Source organism: Pocillopora verrucosa, chromosome 1 (assembly GCF_036669915.1).
Source record: "Pocillopora verrucosa isolate sample1 chromosome 1, ASM3666991v2, whole genome shotgun sequence".
Classification (NCBI taxonomy): Eukaryota; Metazoa; Cnidaria; class Anthozoa; order Scleractinia; family Pocilloporidae; genus Pocillopora; species Pocillopora verrucosa.
The window spans coordinates 21,239,883-21,261,187 of record NC_089312.1 but is presented as its reverse complement, the minus strand read 5'-3'; the positions used below and the strand labels follow the sequence as shown (position 1 = coordinate 21,261,187).

Below are 21,305 nucleotides of genomic sequence, written 5' to 3'. Positions count from 1 at the left end.
GGGATAAATGGACGGGAGGAAGAGGGAGCCTAGGGTCGAGATGACAGTTAGACTGAGTCTCTGTTAAAGCGTAACAAAGCTCTTTTGCGATGCCTTCTTTGAAAAAAGTTTTTAAACATACAATTTAAGTAACACTGATCTTACCAAAAACTGCGGTAAGGACTTTGCCAAAGTTTTCCAAAGTTTTCCTTTGGTGGAAAATCAAAGATAATAGTACACTTTGTTTTAAGAGGGTAGCACGGAATAATTACAGAAACTATTAAACTTGCGGCCCTCTATCTATAATTGAAATTATAACAACATTTTCCGAATATACAAACTCAAAGTACAAAATAAATAAAACTAAGGAAATATAGAAGTTCTTTATCAATATAAATATGTGTAAAAGCTGATGATATCGCTAGAGAAATATATACAAAATGTGATTAAACTATGAAATGGTGTAATTCCTGCTGCTCTTTGACGAATATGTTTCGATATTTATTCTTAAAGGATTCTAGTGATTACTGCGTGATTATAGGCTTAAGCCGTTCAAAATTTGACAAGTAGTTACTGCGAACGTCCTGCTGCCTTCGGTCAGCCGATTAAATGTTGGGCAAATAAAGTTTGTATTACTATATCTAGTCACACGACTATGTTGCTGACTGTTGTGTCTTAAGTAGTCTTCAGTGTATAAGGGAAATACACCCTTGATGCGTTTGTATGCCACACAACATTTAACTATTTTCACTTCTTCCTAAAAAAGAATCCACTGTAGACTATTAAAACGCGTAACACTAGACGCCTGGTTGTTAGCGTCGGAAATTACCCTTGCTGCTTTTTTTTGTAGCTTAAAAACACGGCCTAAATTCTCCTTATCACAACTAGTCCAAATTGAACTGACATAAGGTATTGCAGATATACTAAAACAGCCTTTGTTTCATGGGCAGACAAGTTCTTATCTTTTTGAGTACGCCAATTCTCTGAGACAACTTTTTACAAAGTTTCTCTACATGGGAAGTAAATAAGAGTTCAGAGTCAATTTCGAGACCTAGCAGTTTAGCACTAGTAACGAGTTCCAGCTCATTTCCTTTAATAGTCAGTCATTTTTTCATTGATCTTAGAGGGGAGACGCTTGTCAGTGATGAGCCTTGGTTTGAAGTTGATTTTTCAAAATTGTCATTTTCTATTTTTATTCATATTCCTTCTAAAATTTACTATGGCCTGACCAAAATTTTTCTTTAATAAATTTAATTAGCCTTTACACTTTCTCTAATAAACAGGCTACATTTCATTTAAAATGTTGTTTCATGTACAAAACTCATACACTCAGATAATAATGCATTCCTATACGAGTGTAATTCCTTTATAAATGTTAAATTGAAGTTCACTAAAAGCTTTTTTTTTTTCCTTAAAAGAAGATAAAAGTTACTATCCAGCAGCAACATTATTACACAGGTTAAGTAAAATTACTTTGAGAATTGGCCTTGCTTAATCTGTCTTAGAAAGTTGTTGGAATGCGTATACCTGATGGGACAAAACTTGCCTTATTTGATTCTGTAATATTGCAAATTGTTGTCGTTACTGATTCTACTGTTGGCACATTTGTTGCTGAAAAAATTTCTTCCGCTCATTTTGAGCTTGCATTTGTATCATGAACTGTTCTTTTAAGTTCTCTGGGCCTCCCTTTCTTCCTTTCTTTCTTGGATTGTTCTTTCTCCTTCACTTTGCACACAGTCCCTCCCTTTTATCTCATAACTCTATTGCTTCTCCCCCTGATCGTCTTGTTTTTTTCTCCTCTTCCCCTCACTCTTTTCTGTTTCGCCGTGCCTCTTTTTGGTCACGTTTAACTTCTCCATGGCTCTTTCCCACATCTCCATTGTCTTTTTTTTCTCCCCTTCCACTAATTTCCTTGCCTTATTCTCCTACTCTTCTATCTTCTCAGACTCCGTCTCCATTTCCACTAACTCCTCTAACAGCTTTTCAACTCCTCTAATTACTTCATTTCCACCACCAATCTCTCTCTCTTCTTGCCTTACTTTTGCATGCCATTTCTTAGTCGGAATATTAAAGCCATCTCTAAGAGACAAGCAGTGACAGGCATACCCTCTGCCATAAGGGCAGAGGCAACAGCCAACCACAGTGCAACAACTTGTATGCGTCCAGACTCCGGTCCTTGTATTCTTGTAAACCACGATTTACGTGCGAGGATTTATCCGGCGACAATCCAAAGCTATTGCTTCCTACAGACTCAAACTCCCTAGCTAAAAACTGAACTTAGCAAACTACAAACAAAGCCCAGGCAACGCACATAGCGTGGGGAACTACGCCCTAGGTACTTGTCAGCGGCGCTATAGTCTGTAAGTAAATTCAACGAATCATTCAACGACTTTATCTGTTAAAAAAAAAAAAAAAAAAAAAACGAAGTCATTTCCCAAAGCCAAACCATTTTCTCCAGGGACTAGTTTGAGTTCATTTCATTCTTTCATCGTTAAACAAGAAGTCATCGCAGACAACTCCGTCGTTGGGTCGCTTGATTTCTGCATGGCTTTATAATATATAGATTTAGCCAAGCCTAAAAGCGGAGCTCTTGTTAGTTTATTTTCCAGCCCTTCGTTATAATGAATAATAACTGTAATATAAGTCTGCAGCACTGGCTGTAGAAGAGTTTCTGGACCTGGGGACGATGTTCTCACAACTACACACATGCTAGTCAGCGGTATCTTCAGACAGCTTATTACTTTCGTCGTTGTTCTTGATGTTGTGACCAGATTTTCGAAGATAGGGAGTGCTTTCTTCTTCAGATGAAGTGCATGCTGTCAGCATCAGTTGAAATTAAATCCTATTGTGCGTGACTTATAATTTCGGTTTGGGAAAATAAGCCAAAATTGAAAGAAACGACGGTAAACCACTTTACGTTAAGACATTACTAGTGGATTGAGGTGAATACGTGCAGTGAGAACGGTAAGTCAGTAAAACTATACGCCAGAGTCGTATGGGCTTCTCTTATATCTTCTCTTGAAGTTGCCAGGTATGACTGCTACCCCACCGTTTTTCCCCAACGTTTCAGCCTCCTCTGTTTAGCGTAGAAAATTGAAAAAAAAAGTAATTTTCAACTCGTGTTTGAACCTGTGTAATTTATGAAAACTTTTTCGCTTTGGCTTCTCTTGTTTCATGTTTCATGATTGTCCTCTGGCTGGAAATAAACGACGTCTTTTTGAGATTTTTTCTGTTATTTAATTCGATAACCTCTGCTGTAACTGCATGTAATGTGAGTGTCTTTTAGAAAACTTGAGCTGATACCTGGATTTCATTTTTACATCACAGAAATCAATTCCACACATCAATCAATTTTTCTCTTAAGTTTAGAAGTTGAGTTGATGTTGTTATTGGCTATATTAAATAGGTTGAAAATTTTTAGATGGTATTTTCTTATGTTTATTTACTGGGAGGTGGAGTTGTTGCAACATGTTAACATGAAACACAACAATACATTATATTGGTATGTAAAAAGTTTTCATCTGACTATCTACTGGCAAGTCTTTTTATTACATTTCAACCCAACCATTTTCCTCAACATATAAACACTATTACAAAATAATTAGTCAGGGAAATGGAAAACTTGTGGCATATACACCATGTTTGAAATGCCATGTCCATAGTAAGCTAACAGGATCGAGGAGGATGTATGTAGGAATAAGCCCTCTTGTCTGTATCAATAATTTGCTAATTGACTCCTGTTGGCAATGTTTTGATGGGGCTGGGCTGTCAGGGCAAAAGAACTGAGGACTTAGTAGACAGTGACTTTTTTTCAAACCTGGAAACTATCTGATCTTGAAAGCCATACTTGTGCCCAGTAACTCATTCTTATTCTGATAAACTAGTTTTAAGAAGGATACAATATTTTATAACAAAAACTTGATGCATAGGTTGTGCGAAAAACTTTAATTTGGCTTTACTTTTATAGCCAATACCAGTCCCTTCACATGGTAAAATGTTAGGAGGATCAGAAAAAAATAATGTGCCATACATCTGCAAGATTTGATGTAATTATTTTAATTACATGAACATTAAATGATACTAGGAGATCTAAAACAATTAAAAAAATAATAAAATTTGGTTGAAACATTAGAATTCAGCACAGGCTGGATAAACAGAATTCTTAGAAAAAGAAATGTTTACTAATGAAAAAGCTTAGCAAACTTTTTTTTACAACACCTGCCTGTACCTATATGGCATGTAGTAAAGTCTTTTGAAGTAGTCATAATCCCAGTTTCATATATTGAAAACACATGCACTTGCAGATTTCCTGTAAACCTGTAGTTTAAGCCTGAGATCACTTTGAAATTTTGATGCCCCCCTCAAAAGGAGAAGAAATAAATTTCATGTTTCTATGTATTCAGTTTAGGTTGGTGAGGTAAAATTGAGTTAAACATTCAAGACGTAAAACAACAGGTTCAAGAAATTTTTATAACTAATTTTTAAGGTTAGCCTACCTGGAACAATCACCTACATGTAAAAATTAGACCACGTTTGTACTAATGATGCCCAACAGAACTATCCGTGGTAAGAGGACAGGATTTCCTTTCTTCATTGAAAGAAATAATGATGTTATAATCTTTCCACAAGCTCAGTGGAAAGTTAGAGTGAGTGAGGCCGATAGTGACTATGTTATTTGAATAAATATCCAGAGCCAGGATAAAAAGTCCAACATGGTCTGCAAAACTCTCTTATTTTAATTTTTTAACCTTTGTGCTTATTTTTTAAGCTTTGTGATTATGTGGATGCCAATTATTGGTAATTTAACTTTCATGCATCAAAATACAAAAAATGTTCTCTTCATCTATGTGCCCTAAACATTACAGGGGAGGAGGCAGGTCAAATTAAAAATATTAATTAAAATAAAATGGCCCCCATTAATTTCAGTCCCAATTAAAGGAGGATCCTTGTTTTTCCAGATTCCCATCCTCTTAAACTCACATATCTTATGACCAATTCCTTATTTTGATGTTCAGTTTGGGTAGGACCACTGATAACAAACACCATGCATTAATGAAAGCTTGAGCTAGTGTATTTAATGCAATCTAAATAATTATATTACATGTTACAGTATGGTAACTTACACAGCAAAATTATATATTGACACAATTCCAAACAGAGGAAGTCAGGTTATTGACTTGCCTACTTCAACTTTTGAGGGCTTAAGGTACAGAGAATAGATATGGTAAACAGCTACAATTAATACAAAGTTGAAAGTTTGAAAACTAAAAGATATACATTACAATCATCAGACCCTATGCATCCTAGAAAAAGAAGGGTCATTTCCCACCATAAAGTCTCACAAATGTTCATGCTTACAGGAAATCATTTATTTTTGTCTCTAGGTGGTACTATATTTACAATTATAGTTCTGCCAACACAAATGCATTTTTCTAAAGTTATTTCATAGCACTTGACTGTACAGGTCAAGTGTAAGGTTCACTGCATGGGGACCAACATTTCAATTACCTCAGCAAACTGTAATCATCAGAATTGCAAGCCAAGGTGTATTTACCAAGTGCTTAAGTTTCCAAATTAGTCACCTAATTCTTAAAGTGGAGTTCAATCCTTTTTAAGGCTATCATCAGCTTGATCATCCTGTTACATGTGAAAACATCAAATGTTATCAATCAAAAGTTATAATTTTTTTTTATAACCTGCTACCTTTAATTGTGCTCCAGGAATAGTAAATGGTATTGAAGAGAAAGGAAGAGAGTTCTTGAAACATTCTATGTGAAATGAAACTTTGTTATGACTGTTAATTGTGATTACAACAAAAAAATCTGCGAAGCTAAAATAACAATTACCTTTCCAGGTAAACAAACCATAATGAAGTGTGATATGAATAAATTTAATCTCACCCAGTTTGAATGTAGAATCCAAAATATAATTAACTTACTGGTGAATAGGAAAAAGCTCAATGTGTTTTTCCTGCTTCTGTCATTCTAAATATCACAAATCAATCATGCCACCACCTCAGAGTGATTTTTTTAATGATGTGTACTTTTTCTTATGGACAGCTATTTTAAGTATCTATCTTTTACCAGCTGACATCTGAGAAGAATAAAGTCCACACTGGCAATTTGACACATTGTAGGCAAACCTTACAACTGATTAACCCTTTAACTCCCATGAGTGACCAAGGCAGAATTTCTCCTAACAATATCTATACAATATCAATCAGGTAAGTGATGAGAATAAAGAAAAATATAAATTTGGGGATAATTAGTTGATCCAATACTAAATTCTTAGAACAAACATAAGAATTTTATAGTTGAAAGTAAGGAGAATTACAAATTTGAACTGGGAGTTAAAGGGATAAATTTTATTCGATCAAAAACATGAATGGCAATAGAGGAAATTAGCTAGCACAATTCAAGTTTCCCCTCTTAAGTATTCTTTGATGTTTTTTTCTATCACATGGTAAAGTTTACAGTTTCCCTCATTTCACTATCTTCTGTTTGTTTGCTTTCCTAACAATCTTAGCTACTGTTGCCAACAAATGCGAGGAGCATATACATGAAAATGCGTACAGTTAATAACACTTTAATCCCTGAGAGTGACTAGCATCTAATTTCTCCATTCAATATCACCCCTGAGTCACACATTAAGGTCATGAGAATAAAGGAAATGATAATCAACTGAAGAACCTCTTATTGTTAGACAAATTCTCCTGGCTAGCACATTCAGAAATATATAGAGAACAGTATGGAGAATATGCATTCTGATATAAGGGTGAAAAGGGTAAAAGACATCATGTAATTAGGTAGAGTACTGCTTGAATATATAATTGCAGTAAGTACAAATGCCAAGTAAACATCATTCTATTCTCTTTTACTCTTCCACCCTGGAGGTTGCCTTGTGTAAAAAAAAAAAAAAACCTTTTCAAAGACACCTCTACAATGGTAGGTACACACAACTGACATGTATGAGTGAAGCATGTCAAGTATTAAGGTATGATTGTCAATTAGCCTTTTATTACTTGCAAATGGCTTATTTCTATCAGCTTTAAAAACTCCTGTATCCCCACTTTCAAAGAAAAGAATTTCCAATGAAAATTAAGCATTAAAGACATACCGGTAAGCTACCAGCAACAGGTTTTTCCATTGCAAGTGTTTCATAACGTCAGACTCTCATCACATTTTCTGTTACATTTGAAAGCATATGAATATTTTAATCATTACAATATGATGAGAACCCCCATTTTAACCCTTTAACTCCCATGAGTGACCAAGACTGAATTTCTCCTTACAATATCAAAACAATATCAAGCAGACAAGTTATGAGAATGAAGAAAAATATCATTTGGAGGATTAAAAGATGATCCAATACTAAATCCTCCAAACTAACGTCACAAGAACTGTATGGGAGATAGTAAGGAGAATTACTAGTGAGATCTTGGGAGTTAAAGGGTTTATTCCCACTGGTGACCAAGACAGAATTTCTCCTTACGTTATTAGTATGATATAAAGCAGACAAGTAATAAAAATAAAGAAAAATATCAATAAGGGGATTATTGGTTGATCCAATTTCACATTCTCCAAACTAACATCACATAAATTGTATGGCAGACAGTAAGGAGGATTACTCATGAAATTTTGAGAGTTAAAGGGTTCAGTGACATCATGTGTACCAGAAAGACAGCAAATAGATATAACATTATACTCCAGTAAAGTGTTCTTAAGTAGAATGAAGTTTCAAACTCATTGAAATTAAGTTGACTTCATAATTCATATTTTAGCTAAAGAAATGTGCAATATCTCTTTACAAGGATGAAAAGGGAATGCCATTTATGAATTTTATAATATTAAATGCCAAAAACATAGAGATGGAATTTAAAAAACTATTAAAATATGGCATAACTATTCACTGAGGTTTTAATTATAAGCTGTCATGATCACACAGAGATATAAAATGGGGTTTGTGAAAAAAACCAGGGCGATAAAATTAAAGATTCAGGAGAAGCATATGATTTCAACTTATATACTAATGTTCTCACCTGAATTCAATCTGGAATGAGAACTCTGCAAGACTTCTATTTTATCTTGAATTAAAACATAAAGTTCAATTATTTGCAGGCAGGTTAAGAAGGAAATTAAAGGAATGGATACATGTTACATAAAGAGAAACCCCTTACTGTAAAATAAAGCAGAAGCATATTGCCTACATGTCTATGCTCCTGAATACAGCTATAATAGGTATTTTTCAAGTAATTATCTACATGATGTAAATCGAGTACAATACATATGGTCATAAAAGCGATTTTATTCTAACCTTTCAACTTAAAGGGTGCCTTGTGATTCAAATGAATCAAGTTCAGTTCCTCCAGAGTCACAAGCCGGGCTTTTGGGGCTACAAAATAATAAAATAATCAACGAGTTATGTCAGGCCTATTTGTCGAGAGTTAATTAAGTATAGTTTTCTAAAATCGTACGAAAGTTTAAAATGTGCTTCACTTGTGCTACATATACGGATTTTTCCTTCTTAATTATTAGTGAAATTCCAAGGGTGTGACTCGATTACTTAAAAAGAGAACATCCAAGCAGGTCACAGAAAGAGTTCGCGAATTGCAAACTGTAAATATGTTGACAAAATTTCCCTACATTATGGTGCCGATACGAATCTATCATTCATAATCGCCTATGAAATCCCGAGACTGAACCTCACCGAATTTAACAGAAAATATCCAGGAAGGTTACAGAAACAGACTTTCAAAAACTGCTCTTGAATTCGAAAACTGTAAACAACAATTATTTACGCTAACCATGTGCTTACCAGCTCGCTTGTGAGGTCAAATTGCCAGAACCCCGTTTAATTGCTCGATCACAGCTCGGACGCTTCTTGCAAAATGGGTGACTACCAATTTTAGAAATTAATTCTTCAGTTTCCAGGATAAGGAAAAAAATATCGTATCGCTAGCATGTTCATCATAACGCCACGAGATGTTGAGCGAAGAGAAAGTGGCTCCGTGTTATGTGAGACAAACCATTTCCTGAAGTTCGAACGAATCGAATAGAGAGCATGAAAACTTAGCGCTGAAAAGTACGACAGCCAAACAATTAAGAGCGATTGTCTGTAAAAATCAGACAAATTCTAAATTTCGCGGCAAGGGTGAAAAATTCAATTTCTTTCTTATTTTAATATTAGATAGGCTAGACTATAACTAAAATCACTGGATACTTTTTTTGGAAAAATATCTTTTTATTTCAGAGAAAAATACAAATAACAAAATTCCGTTAAAATCGTCATTTTTAGCAGCAAATTATTGCACAAGTTTGAGGGCTTCGCATTCAAAAACGAATCACAATCTCGTCTTTTTAACACTCAAATCTTCTTTTTCAACCTCATAAGACCTCACAAAACGATTTTTGTAAACACTGCGTTCCTCTTTGCGTGTAAAATAATTTAATTTCGAAAGCATACATTTCTCTTCAGTAAAAGTACTTTGTAAGTAAAGTTAATTTTCAGCATGTGCTAAACCTTCAAATGGATTAAGCTTTGGGCGGTAGAATTACGAAAAGATGTTCTCAATTTTACTGTAAAAATTTGTTTGGGCCAATGATTGAGAGCGATACAAAAGCTTTTCAAAGTCCGTTAAAATGCACGGAACATTGGCCACGGAACATAACACCCCAGCCTCACATAAGCCACACATCCACACCACTGCGTTTTGTAGCATGGTGTTGTAAAAATGTACAAAAAGTTCTCTTTCATGCTATTATGCGTGCGACATGCTCATGCTATTAGGGTATTCCTTGCAATTTTAGTGGAAAGAAAAACACCCCTAATAAGTACGACAGGCACAGAGCGCCAAAAAAACAAGAATAATTCCCTGCAATAAATAAATGTATTTTACTGTTTGTCACCAGACAAAGATGACACTATTACAAAAAATGTTTACAGAATAAAATATTTTGTAGGTTCCAAGAGTTCAATTCTGATAGTGCTTAATTATATGGAGTTTTGCCCTTCACCTACCCCCTAAAGTTCCTTTGTCACCGGTATTGCGTGACAACCCAAATACTCAAACGGCGTACATGTTTGTAGTCAATTCTCAACCTCCCAAGTGTTTACATCAGGCTAAGTAAACACGGAAACCATTTTACATTTCTTTTAAAAATAACTTATGAAAGAGGAACGAAAACCGTGTTTACATACGCTCATGTAAAATGGTTTTATGGCCAATTTGAATTATTTTATGAAACTTCTTTTCCCATAACACCACGACTGTATTAAACTTTTAAACGAAAGGAAAAGAAATAACTTGAAGAATACGAACACTATGAAATATTATTCGAGCGATGAACCGGCGTGAGGGTTTTTAGGCGATGAATGCCAGAGTCAATGTTTAACCGAAACGTGATCAGTTGAATTAAAAGCTAAAGCTAGTATCAAACGACGATTGGTAAAAAAAAGTTTGAATTTGTTCTGGGTCTTAGCGTAAGAGAAAACCCAGATAGGACACGACTTACCTCCTCTTCTTTCGCGGATCCTTTATAGTTCGCTTCTATTTGTTGATGACCTCTTTCAGTCTGTTTTCAGGGGCGACTTCGTATTTCCTTCTCGCGTTGCTCTTCGCTAAATACTCGCCTTTTTACTTATTCCCTTTATGGGTTACTACTATTTCGTATAGTTATGGGGCTACGCTAGAGCTCCGCTATTAATATCTAGTGCTTCTTGCGTGACTCTCAAAGAAGATAATCTCGTTTTCCTTAATGATGTCTGTGAAACCGAGAAATTGGGATGGCGATCTTTAAAGAGCCGAGCTAAGGTTATTCAAGAACAAATATGTTACGTTGACGTCTCGTCGCAACGACTGCTAAGTCCCTCTGAAAGACATCGGGGCCACGTTCTCGACCCAGTTTCTTACTGGTCTTTGGCTGTGCGCGCCGTGCTCAACTGGCGTTCCCGTCCTCTTGCTAAATCAAACAATTTTTTTCGGGGATATGATAAACGCCATAGAATTCAATTGCGAAGTGCACAAAAGATGTTACTAAGCCTGGCGGAATCTTTTTCGATAAGATGCGAAGTTTTTGCTGACTGAATTAAATTAACCGATTAAAACTGCCTGTTTATCTTGTTCTAAGACAATCGCAAAATAATTGCGCAATTCTTTCTCTATTTACAGAATGTACAATAAAATTCGACAGCACCTGAGCAATTATAAAAACACAATTGTTCCCCTCAGGCTTAGGTACCATTTTTTAATACAATAATGCTCTCGATTTCATCCCGGCGATTATTCAGCGATACTCACTGAGCCTGAGTCGAGTGATTGTTAACTATCAACTCAGTTGACCTAACGATGATGTAAAGGCACACGCGCGTGCAAATCATACTATTCATTGCATCACAATTACTGGTAACTATTTCCTTGAGATAATTTAAAGTCCATGGTATAACGCACGAAATTAATCAAGACAATGAAGTTTCTTTTCAAGACGCTTACACAGATCATTGTTCTTGGTTTGTGTAAAGGTGAGAAAAAACCTTTCGTACTTACTTATAGGTTAGTGTAAATAGTATAACTTTAGAAATGGTATCACCCCTTTTCAATTGCAGACAGAACTTAAATTACTACTGGTGAATGCAACGAATGCTTTTTCAGAGAGATGAAAACAGCATTATGTAATTATCTCCTTTCCAATTTAAAGGATGCGAGACGTCTTATTAATTTTAGGTCAGTTTGTTCAATCATCCTTGGGCTTTTATGAAGAGACTTTACTTACGCTACGAATCATCATTTTACATGCGATGCAGTTTATTTTTATTTGAATAAATGACTTTAAGCGAGAGTCGGATATTCTTCATTTGCTCTGTGCTCGAGAAATTACCGACCATTGTGAGCACTCATTTAATAATAATAATAATAATAATAATAATAATTATAATAATGACAAAATACCAAGGAAACTACGAGGAAACTGCAAGGAATCTACCTCCTAACGGGAAGGCTTCTGAAATGTACGTTGCAAATAACCCCTCCCCCAACCTTCACTTCTATTTCGGTGACCACTCTTTGCAACTCGCCTGAACAATATTCACCTGAAAATGAGAAACAGTTGATACTACTTACTATGGCTTATAAAGGGCAGAGTCAACAGCATAAACCATTAAGGCCCGGCCAAACACAGGCAAAATTTCAAAGCAACATCTTGCAACATTGTTGCAGGCAACGTATTGCACACTTTGGGCCACCCTGTGGCATCCGGTGTAGCAACATGTCGCAACATGTTGGATGGTGTTGGGTAAAGTTTAAAAACTTTCAAATATTTGTTGCTACATTTTTGGATGTTGCAAGATGTGGCGCGCGTTTGTACAGCTCCTTCAAAACATCTTACACATGTTGCATTAAAATGTGCCGTGCATTTGACCTTTAGACCGTCATTTCGCTTGAGCTAGTAAACCCTACTAACATAAGGAATTTTTAAACTTCACCATGCCCCTCAGTAAATCGGGAAAACACTATTAGGCCTGGATTCTGGAGGTTGATTTTATCAAAACCGCTGCTTAGTGTGAAGCTAGAGTTGTGTTCATCTGGGAAACAAAAAGACATTTTATGGAGGGCTAAATGGTACCTTAAACTCGTCAATTGCCGAAATCGTCGATTAGGCAGCTTCGAACAAACTTCCAATTAATGAAGGCAAAACCAAGGCACATCACTGACAAGCGTCTTCCCTCAAAGATCAATGAAAAGATGACTCTTACTATTAAAGGAACTGAACTCAAACTCGTTACCAGTGTTAAGCTGCTAGGTCTCGAAATTGACTCTGAACTCTCATTTACCTCCCATTTGAAGAAACTTTGTAAAAAGTTGTCTCTACTTGTCTACTTATGACTCAACTGTCAGCAACATAAACGTGTAACTAGACATAGTAATATAAACTTGGCAAAGTCCTTACCACCGGCACTTAATTCAAAACAACCGATTAAAACAAAAAGAGAAATATTTTTGTACTACGCAAACAAACAAATCATCCCTTTCAGGGTTAAATGCGAAGGTCATAGAGTAATCATTCTTAAGACCACAAATCCTGCCACATAATTTTTTGTTTGTTTGTTTTTTTTCAATACAGGGAACTACGACTTTTTTCCAATCGATAGCTCACCTGAAGTCTGCGTTGGCCATACAGCTTCCCTTGAGACAAAGATTTTTGGCGAGATTTTTGACATAACAATCCAATGGGAGAAAAATTTCGAACCCTTGTACGAAAACGAGCATTATCAAATTTCACCGGACGCTACAAAACTTTATGTATTCAACGCCTTACCAATTCACTCTGGAGAGTACCGTGCTTCTCTCCTTAAAAAACACGCTTCCTGGCCACTGGCTACTGCCATTTTTAATCTAAAAGTTATTGGTAAGATCAGTGTTACTTAAAATGTATGTTCAAAAACTTTTTTCAGGGAAAACATCGCAAAGAGCTCTGTTGCGCTTTAACAGAGACTCGATGTAACTGCCATCTCGACCCTAAGCTCCCTCTTCCTCCCATCCATTTACTTCTCCTTCCTGCATTCTTTCTCTCCCTCCATCCTTCCCTCATTCCTTGCTACCTTGCTTGCTTCTTTCCCTAAATCCTCACCACCTCTTTTCTTTTTAGGCCTTTTTTATGCTCTTTTCCCTACTACTCTTTCCCCCCTTTTCCATTAGCCCTCCTGTCGACAATATCGTAAATTCTTCCTCAGAAAAAAAATCATAAGTTAGGGCTATTCTATCCAGAACATGATTTAAACGTCAGCGTTCACTTTACCAATAGTGTGCACTTCGTTACCTAAAGCACAACACCTTTCACAGACGACGACATGAAAAGTACTCTTTCTTATCCTCCTTACAGATGTGCACCTCGACGTTCTGGTCGAGAGCCCTGTTGTAATAGTGCGTGGTGGCACAGCCATATTGAAAGTTAAGGAATCCCAGGAAGGAGATTTACAATGGAAGCATCATGGAGAAATAGTGCGAGGGTCTGAACCGCACTACACCTTTGTGAATCCTAGTAAAACTGAGCTGAAAATTTATAATGCAGGCCCGGAGCAAGCAGGAATTTACGAAGTTTTCATCAGAAAGCGCCAATGTGAGATACGCAAAGAAATTGAAGTGCGGATATTAGGTTTGCATTGTTGTTCTTGTCTTTGGTCTAAGACGGTTTTTAAAGGTTGTCTTTCTCGATATACGTTTTATCAATCATGCAGGTGGTTGGAAGAGTATCAGCTCTCGTGAGGCAGGAGATAAAGTGGCCTGATTGGTCGAGTTTAGTTATTGGCCTTTGGATCACCTTAGTCGTGTGACTGGTTTATAACTTTAAAAAGTTTACTTAATTTGTACTTCGGACTGGCCAACCATCGTCTCTTCAGTGTGGTGATCATACCACAATAGTATCTGCTTTCTAGTATCACTAAGACTTAATTTCACTGGACATCTCGTATAATAGCAATGATACTACTGAACACAAAATGACATCCCAAATGAGCCATTGATAGAGGGTCTCAGTGGCCAGTGATGGCTTTTAGGGCTAGCGGTTAAATTTTTGCCCATTTCAATACGGCTAACGGTTAAATTCTTTCTGTTAAAGTTAACAGAAACAATTTCACGGTGAACTTTTGCCACGATTAATAATGGTAATAGGACCGAGTGGAGTCCGATCCGGTCTGTAATCATACGAGTGATTAACAAAATTGGACGACGGAATCCAATTTGTCAATCACGAGTATAATTACAGACAGTATTGGACGACAAGATGTCCTCTTACCAATTAATCATAACTGTTGCAATTTCCGAAAACAACAAATACATTTAGGTCAAATATCGCTGATAGAGACAACGGCTTAAGTAAAAAAAAATTTCCATTTTGGAAATTCCTTAATTTTTTTGGGATAAGTGGTTGTTGCTATTGTTATTGTAATTAATTCTGTGATTGGTGGATATGGCTTGGTGGACTTAGTATGATTGGCTACTTCAACTGTTTGATTACAGAATTACAGTCAACTATCCGATTACAGCTCTACAGAATGATTAGTGAAAAATGAAGCAGCTAATACACCAATCATGTTTGAGGAAATTCTAATGGCTATGATTAAAATTGGTAATAGGACCGAGTGGAGTCCAATTCGGTCTGTAATCATACGAGTGATTAACAAAATGGACGACCGCAAAGCGGGAGTCCGATTTGTCAATCGTAACCATTACAATTTCCGAAAAAAAAAAAGACATTTAGGACAAACATCTTCACAAGGGACAATGTCTAAAGCAAAAAATTTGGAAATTTTCCAGTTTTTTTTTTTTTTAGGGTAAGTGGTTGTTGCTATGGCTATTGTGATCAATTTTGTGATTGATAGATTTTGCTGGGTGGACTTCGTATGATTGGCTGCTTCCACTGTCCGATTACAAGAGTCCGATTACAGCCAACTGTCCTATTACAACTGTACAGAGTGATTATTGAAAAATAAAGCAGGTCATCCACCCATCGCATTTGAGGAAATTGTGATGGTTATGATTGATGGTTAAAAATTGTAAATTTTTACGCCAAACGGCTTGGATTTTCTTGTCGTTTTATGACGAACAGTTAACCCATTGAGACCCTCTTGGTAGTATAAAAGCATGTACAATATTGAATATAAGTGCAACACTCGCTCCTCTCAATGATGAAAGTGTAGAATTCACGCGGAAATAAATGTCCAGGACTATGCGTTTTAGAACCAAAAAAGTGTTTTTAAAAATGTCATCCTATCACTGCAGGAAGTCGCGTCCACATTCAGCCGATCAACCCTTTTAACGACGCTTGTGTTGGTGATAAGGTTTCCTTTAAAATGGACATTGTCGGCGATTTTAATGGCCTTGAGTTGCGTTGGTTACATGGCTCCGAAAGCATTTCGCAGGAAAATGAACATTATTCCCTGAAGGAAAAAAACACAGTTTTGGATGTACATAACATTTTACCTATCCTCGCTGGAGACTACTACGCCTACGTTGTTACAAAACAGGATCAGTCAGTTGGGGACATGTTTAAGTATTCTTCATTTCTTCTGAAAGTTCGCGGTAAGATTTGAATATTTTGAGATATTCCGCGCATTTTTCTTAAACGCACCGCAGAAGGCTTTATGGCATGCTTATTGTTGACCTAGCGTCAGTCAAAGTAAATACACTGTCATCTCCTCTCCAGGCATCTCCCTCACTCTTTCCCTCACTCTTTCTTGGATCTTTCTTGCAGATGTCGACTTAAAGACTCTCGTCGAGAGTCCCGTTGTGATGAAGCTTGGTAATAAAGCCACCTTGAAAGTCGAGAAATCAGAGTTGGGCACGTTGATCTGGACACATGATGGAGAACTCGTTGATGGCAAAAACCCTCACTATACCTTTGTGAATTCAAATAAAACCGAGCTGGAAATAAATGCCGCAAGTTTAGAGCAGGCGGGAATCTACGAAGTTTTACTTAAAGAGGGCGGATGTGAGATACGTTTAAAAATTGAAGTGCAGATAGAAGGTTTGTACTTTTTTGGCAATTACTGTGATAAAAAAAATTTTGTGAACATTTTTATCCGAGAAATAAAGAAGCCTAGACATTGCAAGTTTCGCGTAATTAAAAGAGTGCTGCTTTCTCGATGAAAGCTGCACTATTATAGGCGAGAAACAAACGTCCTCAGACTACCAATGACCAGAAATTGAGATTACTATTTTTCCCTCTCAAATTCCTTCAACAAAAAACCCTAGGTCGTAAATTTTGAGTTTTCATTAAAGGACAGTGTTACATTCGAGCAGAAGTTTATAGATCTTTTTCTGATAAGTCTCTAAGGATATGTTAGGATCTGAGAGCCGTTGTGAACTTTCCGCAGAACATGACGAAAGTTATGTGTGCCGGTAAAGCGTGCTTTATTGACAACAACAAAAACAAAAAAAACAAAACAAAAGAAAACAATACAATGGCAGAAAAACTATACGGGGCACCTCTCTCTTTTTCAGAACTTTTGAGAGATGACAGTGAGGGTGCAACGACAGGTTAGTGAAAATGAAAAGAAATTTCAAACTGTTCCGCATTGCACCTTTTTCTTTTTTTCTTTACTGTCGTTATTCATTCGTGCGTGTTTTTTTTTTTTCGGTTGTAGAAGATTCTAATCTTTTGGGATTCTTTAGAGGAGATTTTAGTAGCGGGTGGTACGTTGCACCTGCTGCACTTCTTGGATTGGTTCTGGTAGTCCTTTTGTCTATCGTTTGTTTATGTAGGAAGAGAAGGGCTGAAAAAAGGTTAGTTACGTTTTAATTTAGAGCGTCTTCTTTCACCTTAAATTTTTCCGTTTGTTTTATTTTCTGTTTGTTTACGTTTTTCCCTTTTTTTTGTCAACACTCAGTCAAAGAACCTTTCATTAGAATAAAATGTAGGTTCTAAACAGTATTTACAACGGATTAAAACAGATTTGTATATTTTTAACCATTTCAGATGATATGTTCAAATATTGTTGTTTAGAGGTAACTTTTTCCCCCTTTTCCGACCGCGTGTACTGATGATAGCGTTCATATGTGCCTCTTTTATCGTCTTATCCGATTAAATGTTCTTATGACAGCGTTTAGAAGTATCTCTTATACCTATCCTTATCAGCTCTGAGACGACTAAGAAAAAGGAAGATCGCCGTGACGTTGAAAGAGGAAAATCCGTCCAGCATGTTGTTTTGACGGAGCCCGTTTACATGGTCCAAAATGAACCTATCTACGCACCCATTGGCCAACCATATAACACTTACGGGCAAATCCAACCAATTACTTCAAGTCATCCTCATTCTCCTAGTCTAGACCCGTACGGAAGCAGATTGCAATATGTTCATGCTTCACCAACTCATAAATCACGTATCGGTCCTCCCGTCCAACCCCCGACTCCAAGAGCTGAAAGGAATCTCAGTTCCAGGAGCGAATCTGATTAAACAGCCCCTAATTACTTCTGTTTCTCGTTCGTCCCTTTTTTCTTTTGTATGTTTTTTTCTTTAATCTTTTTCGTTATATTTACGTTAAGTAATTTCCATTGTTTTCTGAAGCATTATTAAACCACCATTATTGAGGAAATCTCTCTATGATTCTTTCGTTGCTTCCCTGTCTCGCTATAGCAGGCTTATGTGTTCTGTTCTGTATCTTGGATGTATTTAGTGTTTACCTCGGGAATGAAATTCCTGAAACATGGGGCTTAGCCCTTAAAGGAGAGGTATGCTTCGGAAACCATATTTTGGTTATCTCTGCCATTAGGGGGGATGCGAAAGAATTTTCAATTCAGTGAGTGTAACCTGACCGCCTAGATATGTCTTCAGTTGAGTGTGATGGATATTTCAATATGGACGGCACCATTTCTTTCGCTTTTCTCGACACGTCAGTTACGAGGGAACCAGACAGACGCTTGATCACCAGTGTCTACAAAAAACCAATTCACACCGATCAGTACTTAGCGTATGATTCACACCACCCTCAATCACTAAAGCGCGGTATTGTTAAGTATTTGTCTGACCGGGCAAAGCGTCACGTGGCAAAACCATCAGTCATCTCCGAGGAAAAGAAACATTACTCATCGGTTCTTGTTTCCAACGGTTATCCCTCCTCCTTTGTGCAGAAGGCTACGAAAAAAAGAAACTCCTCCCTAAGCAGAGAGCCTGTGACACAGTTCAACTCCACAACACTTTTGCCCAATGTGAAAAGTGTACCAGAGCCTCTTCGCCGTTGCGTACAACAGCAAGGCCTCCACGCAGTATTCAAGTCCAACACTACACTTAGATCGCATTTGGTACGACCAAAGGACACTTTCAAGGCAGCTAGAGAGGATAGCGTGGTTTACAGAATTCCCTGTGAATGCTGAAAATCTACATTGATGAAACGGGAAGACCTATGCAAGAGAGGATGAAAGAACACGAGAGGGATATACGTTTAGCCATTACCCAGACCTCCGCCGTTTCTGAGCACGCCAAAAAGACCGGCCACCGCCCGCTTTTGAACGAAGATAAGTTTATTGATTGAAACTCACACTTGTACAACAGAAGATTCAAGGAAGCTATCTACATAAGAATTCACCCTAATAACATCAACAGGGATAACGGAATCGAAATTCCTGAAGCATGGATACTAAAGATCAAGAATCACGAAGGGAGGCCGCTACGACCACCGAGGGAATAACTTTGAGTCAGGTCCCCCAGAAAACCAGAATTCACGGGAACAATGGGGATCGAAATCCGCCAATCGCACTAGATCGCCGTGATACAAATGGTAAAGCATGGGCATTCGGCCCCATAACCCGATGAAGACTAGCAGTAAACAGTCGAAACGTCGCGATCTACAACTCAAGTGACCAAGCTTATCATGAGACAAACTATTAAAAAGTTTATTAAAAACTTTGTTATACCGTGTTTGACCAGTTAATGAACTACAAGCTCGCTAAAAAAAACACGGATTTGATTTAGATTATTTTTAATTTTATTTGAGCGATCCCGCTGCAAATTCTCGTACAATACATATGGATAACAATACAAAATGGCCGTCGGGACTCATTCAAGTGTGACCACGACCGCTTAATAAGATTGAAAATTACAGTAATTAACGGGGGAAAAGTTTGGAACTTTGAAATCGACCGCTGAATACAGGGTGATCGCTTAATGGTGTCGCTTGCTATTGATAAGACTGATTATCACGTAAACTTCTCTAAGTTCGCGAACGGATCAAAATCAATGAAAGAATAAGAACCTTTGATATTAACGCAAGAAAGCAGGTGAACACAATTTTGATTGTTTTGAAAACCCAGCAATTGTTTCATGCAATATGGCTAACACAATTTTGACTGTTTTGAAAACCCAGCAATTGTTTTATGCAATAAGGCTCCCTAGGTTGTGAAATAATTTTATGACGTCTTCGGTTTGTTCCGAAATTTATTTCAGTATTTATTCTCATGTGCGTCATTGACGCAGAAGTCTTCTTTCTACAACACTTGAGAATCTCCTAATCTTGCTTGCACTGAGAGTGAGTAGTCTATTCATTCTTTTCTAAAAGCTCCAATCAGCGGTTTGGCACCCTCTTAGTTTAATTAAATTAGTTCTTGAATTGTTTTGGAAGGTTAGCGGGAAATGGTATAACTCCAGCTTGGAAGAATGATAGGAAGACCAGCCCTGTTAGTTAAGTTTTGGCAAGATAATGCGTTTGGTTTGTTTTCTAGACTACTGTTTTGTCACTCATTAAAGCATTACCATTCAAGTAATAAGCTGCGCGCGCACTGAATACACTTCTGGTTACGTCACAATTGAACAAAACAGAGAAAGACTCAACCATCATTTTGTTTTTCCGTGTTGCGACTTTCCACGACTCAGATAGCAGTTAGATCCTACCATTTCATTATGAACGAGAGTAAATCTCTGATTTGAATCGCGAGACACCCCACGATTGCAAGTGATTCAATTTAAACTGTCTCGGATACTAAGTGCTAATTGTCGTAGCAGAGAGTCGGCGCAGGAGCCCATACTTGATCCATTGTGGACTACCTCGCTCCACCTTCACCACAATTTCAACGATACATTGACAACCAAATCCTTGCTTTAGCTGTAGGGCAGAGATCAAAATAAATGCGACAATATCCTCCCTCCTTTTTCCCCTCCACCTTATTCATAGCACCACCTCACCCCTGTATGCTCTGAAAGCAAATTTCTAATCGCCATAGGTGTCCAATGGGAGCTTGACCCGGTTGGTAGTCACAAAGTTACCATCTGTGCTGGTGATAGTGTTACTTTCAATGCGAAGATTCACACCGACCAAGACTTAAACAACCTTAGCCATACTATATCTTGGAATCACAACGGCCAAGTAGTGACAGAGGGTTTGCACTTTTCTCTAGTAAAAACGTGGAACGAGACATCTCTAACCGTTCGCCGTGCTCTACCCTGTCATGTTGGATCTTACGATGCGTATGCCTCTTTTGTCGATGACGATAAAAACGTCTTCACCGATAACGCCACTTTTGAATTGGTGGTTGACGGTAAGAAAAGAATTATTTTTTGAGATTTTTCTCCTCCGTAAGTGAACTATCTATTAAACTATATATGAGTTGTATGTGACTTGGTAAAAATTATCAACTTTATTTCTTTCTCTGCATTATTACATTTCCAAACTTCCTCCCACACCTACACGTATCGAGTACTGATGGTATAAAATCATATTGTGAACTGTTATAATTATCAGTAATGAACTTTTATGTGTTTTCATTTCATAAGAAATGTTCTGTGCTCTTTACCACGAAGTAAATCCACCACTGCTTGACATTACATTTGCAAATAATTCAAAC

The 21,305-nt window shown here is 37.1% G+C and overlaps 2 protein-coding genes across 2 annotated transcripts; both read left to right on the top strand.

The window, feature by feature from the left end:
• Positions 1-2,750: 2,750 nt before the first annotated feature.
• On the top strand, positions 2,751-17,957 carry LOC136276976 (uncharacterized). Its single transcript, XM_066158512.1, has 8 exons — positions 2,751-2,943; positions 13,095-13,379; positions 13,854-14,126; positions 15,752-16,051; positions 16,224-16,496; positions 16,973-17,008; positions 17,116-17,254; positions 17,607-17,957. The coding sequence occupies exons 4-8, from the start codon at positions 15,823-15,825 to the stop codon at positions 17,923-17,925; spliced, it is 996 nt and encodes a 331-aa protein (XP_066014609.1). The 5' UTR covers positions 2,751-2,943; positions 13,095-13,379; positions 13,854-14,126; positions 15,752-15,822; the 3' UTR covers positions 17,926-17,957.
• Positions 17,958-18,293: 336 nt separating this feature from the next.
• Positions 18,294-18,842, top strand: LOC136278191 (uncharacterized). The gene has a single exon (XM_066161630.1). The coding sequence runs from the start codon at positions 18,294-18,296 to the stop codon at positions 18,840-18,842; it is 549 nt and encodes a 182-aa protein (XP_066017727.1).
• The last annotated feature ends 2,463 nt before the right edge of the window (positions 18,843-21,305 follow it).

Bases quoted from the DNA above. Each gene is read 5' to 3' on its own strand.
- LOC136276976 (XM_066158512.1), top strand. From the start codon at position 15,823: ATGGACATTGTCGGCGATTTTAATGGCCTTGAGTTGCGTTGGTTACAT. The intron at 16,052-16,223 runs GTAAGATTTGAA...TCTTTCTTGCAG, and splicing joins ATTTCTTCTGAAAGTTCGCG to ATGTCGACTTAAAGACTCTC. The intron at 17,255-17,606 runs GTTAGTTACGTT...TATCCTTATCAG, and splicing joins AAGAGAAGGGCTGAAAAAAG to CTCTGAGACGACTAAGAAAA.
- LOC136278191 (XM_066161630.1), top strand. From the start codon at position 18,294: ATGTCTTCAGTTGAGTGTGATGGATATTTCAATATGGACGGCACCATT.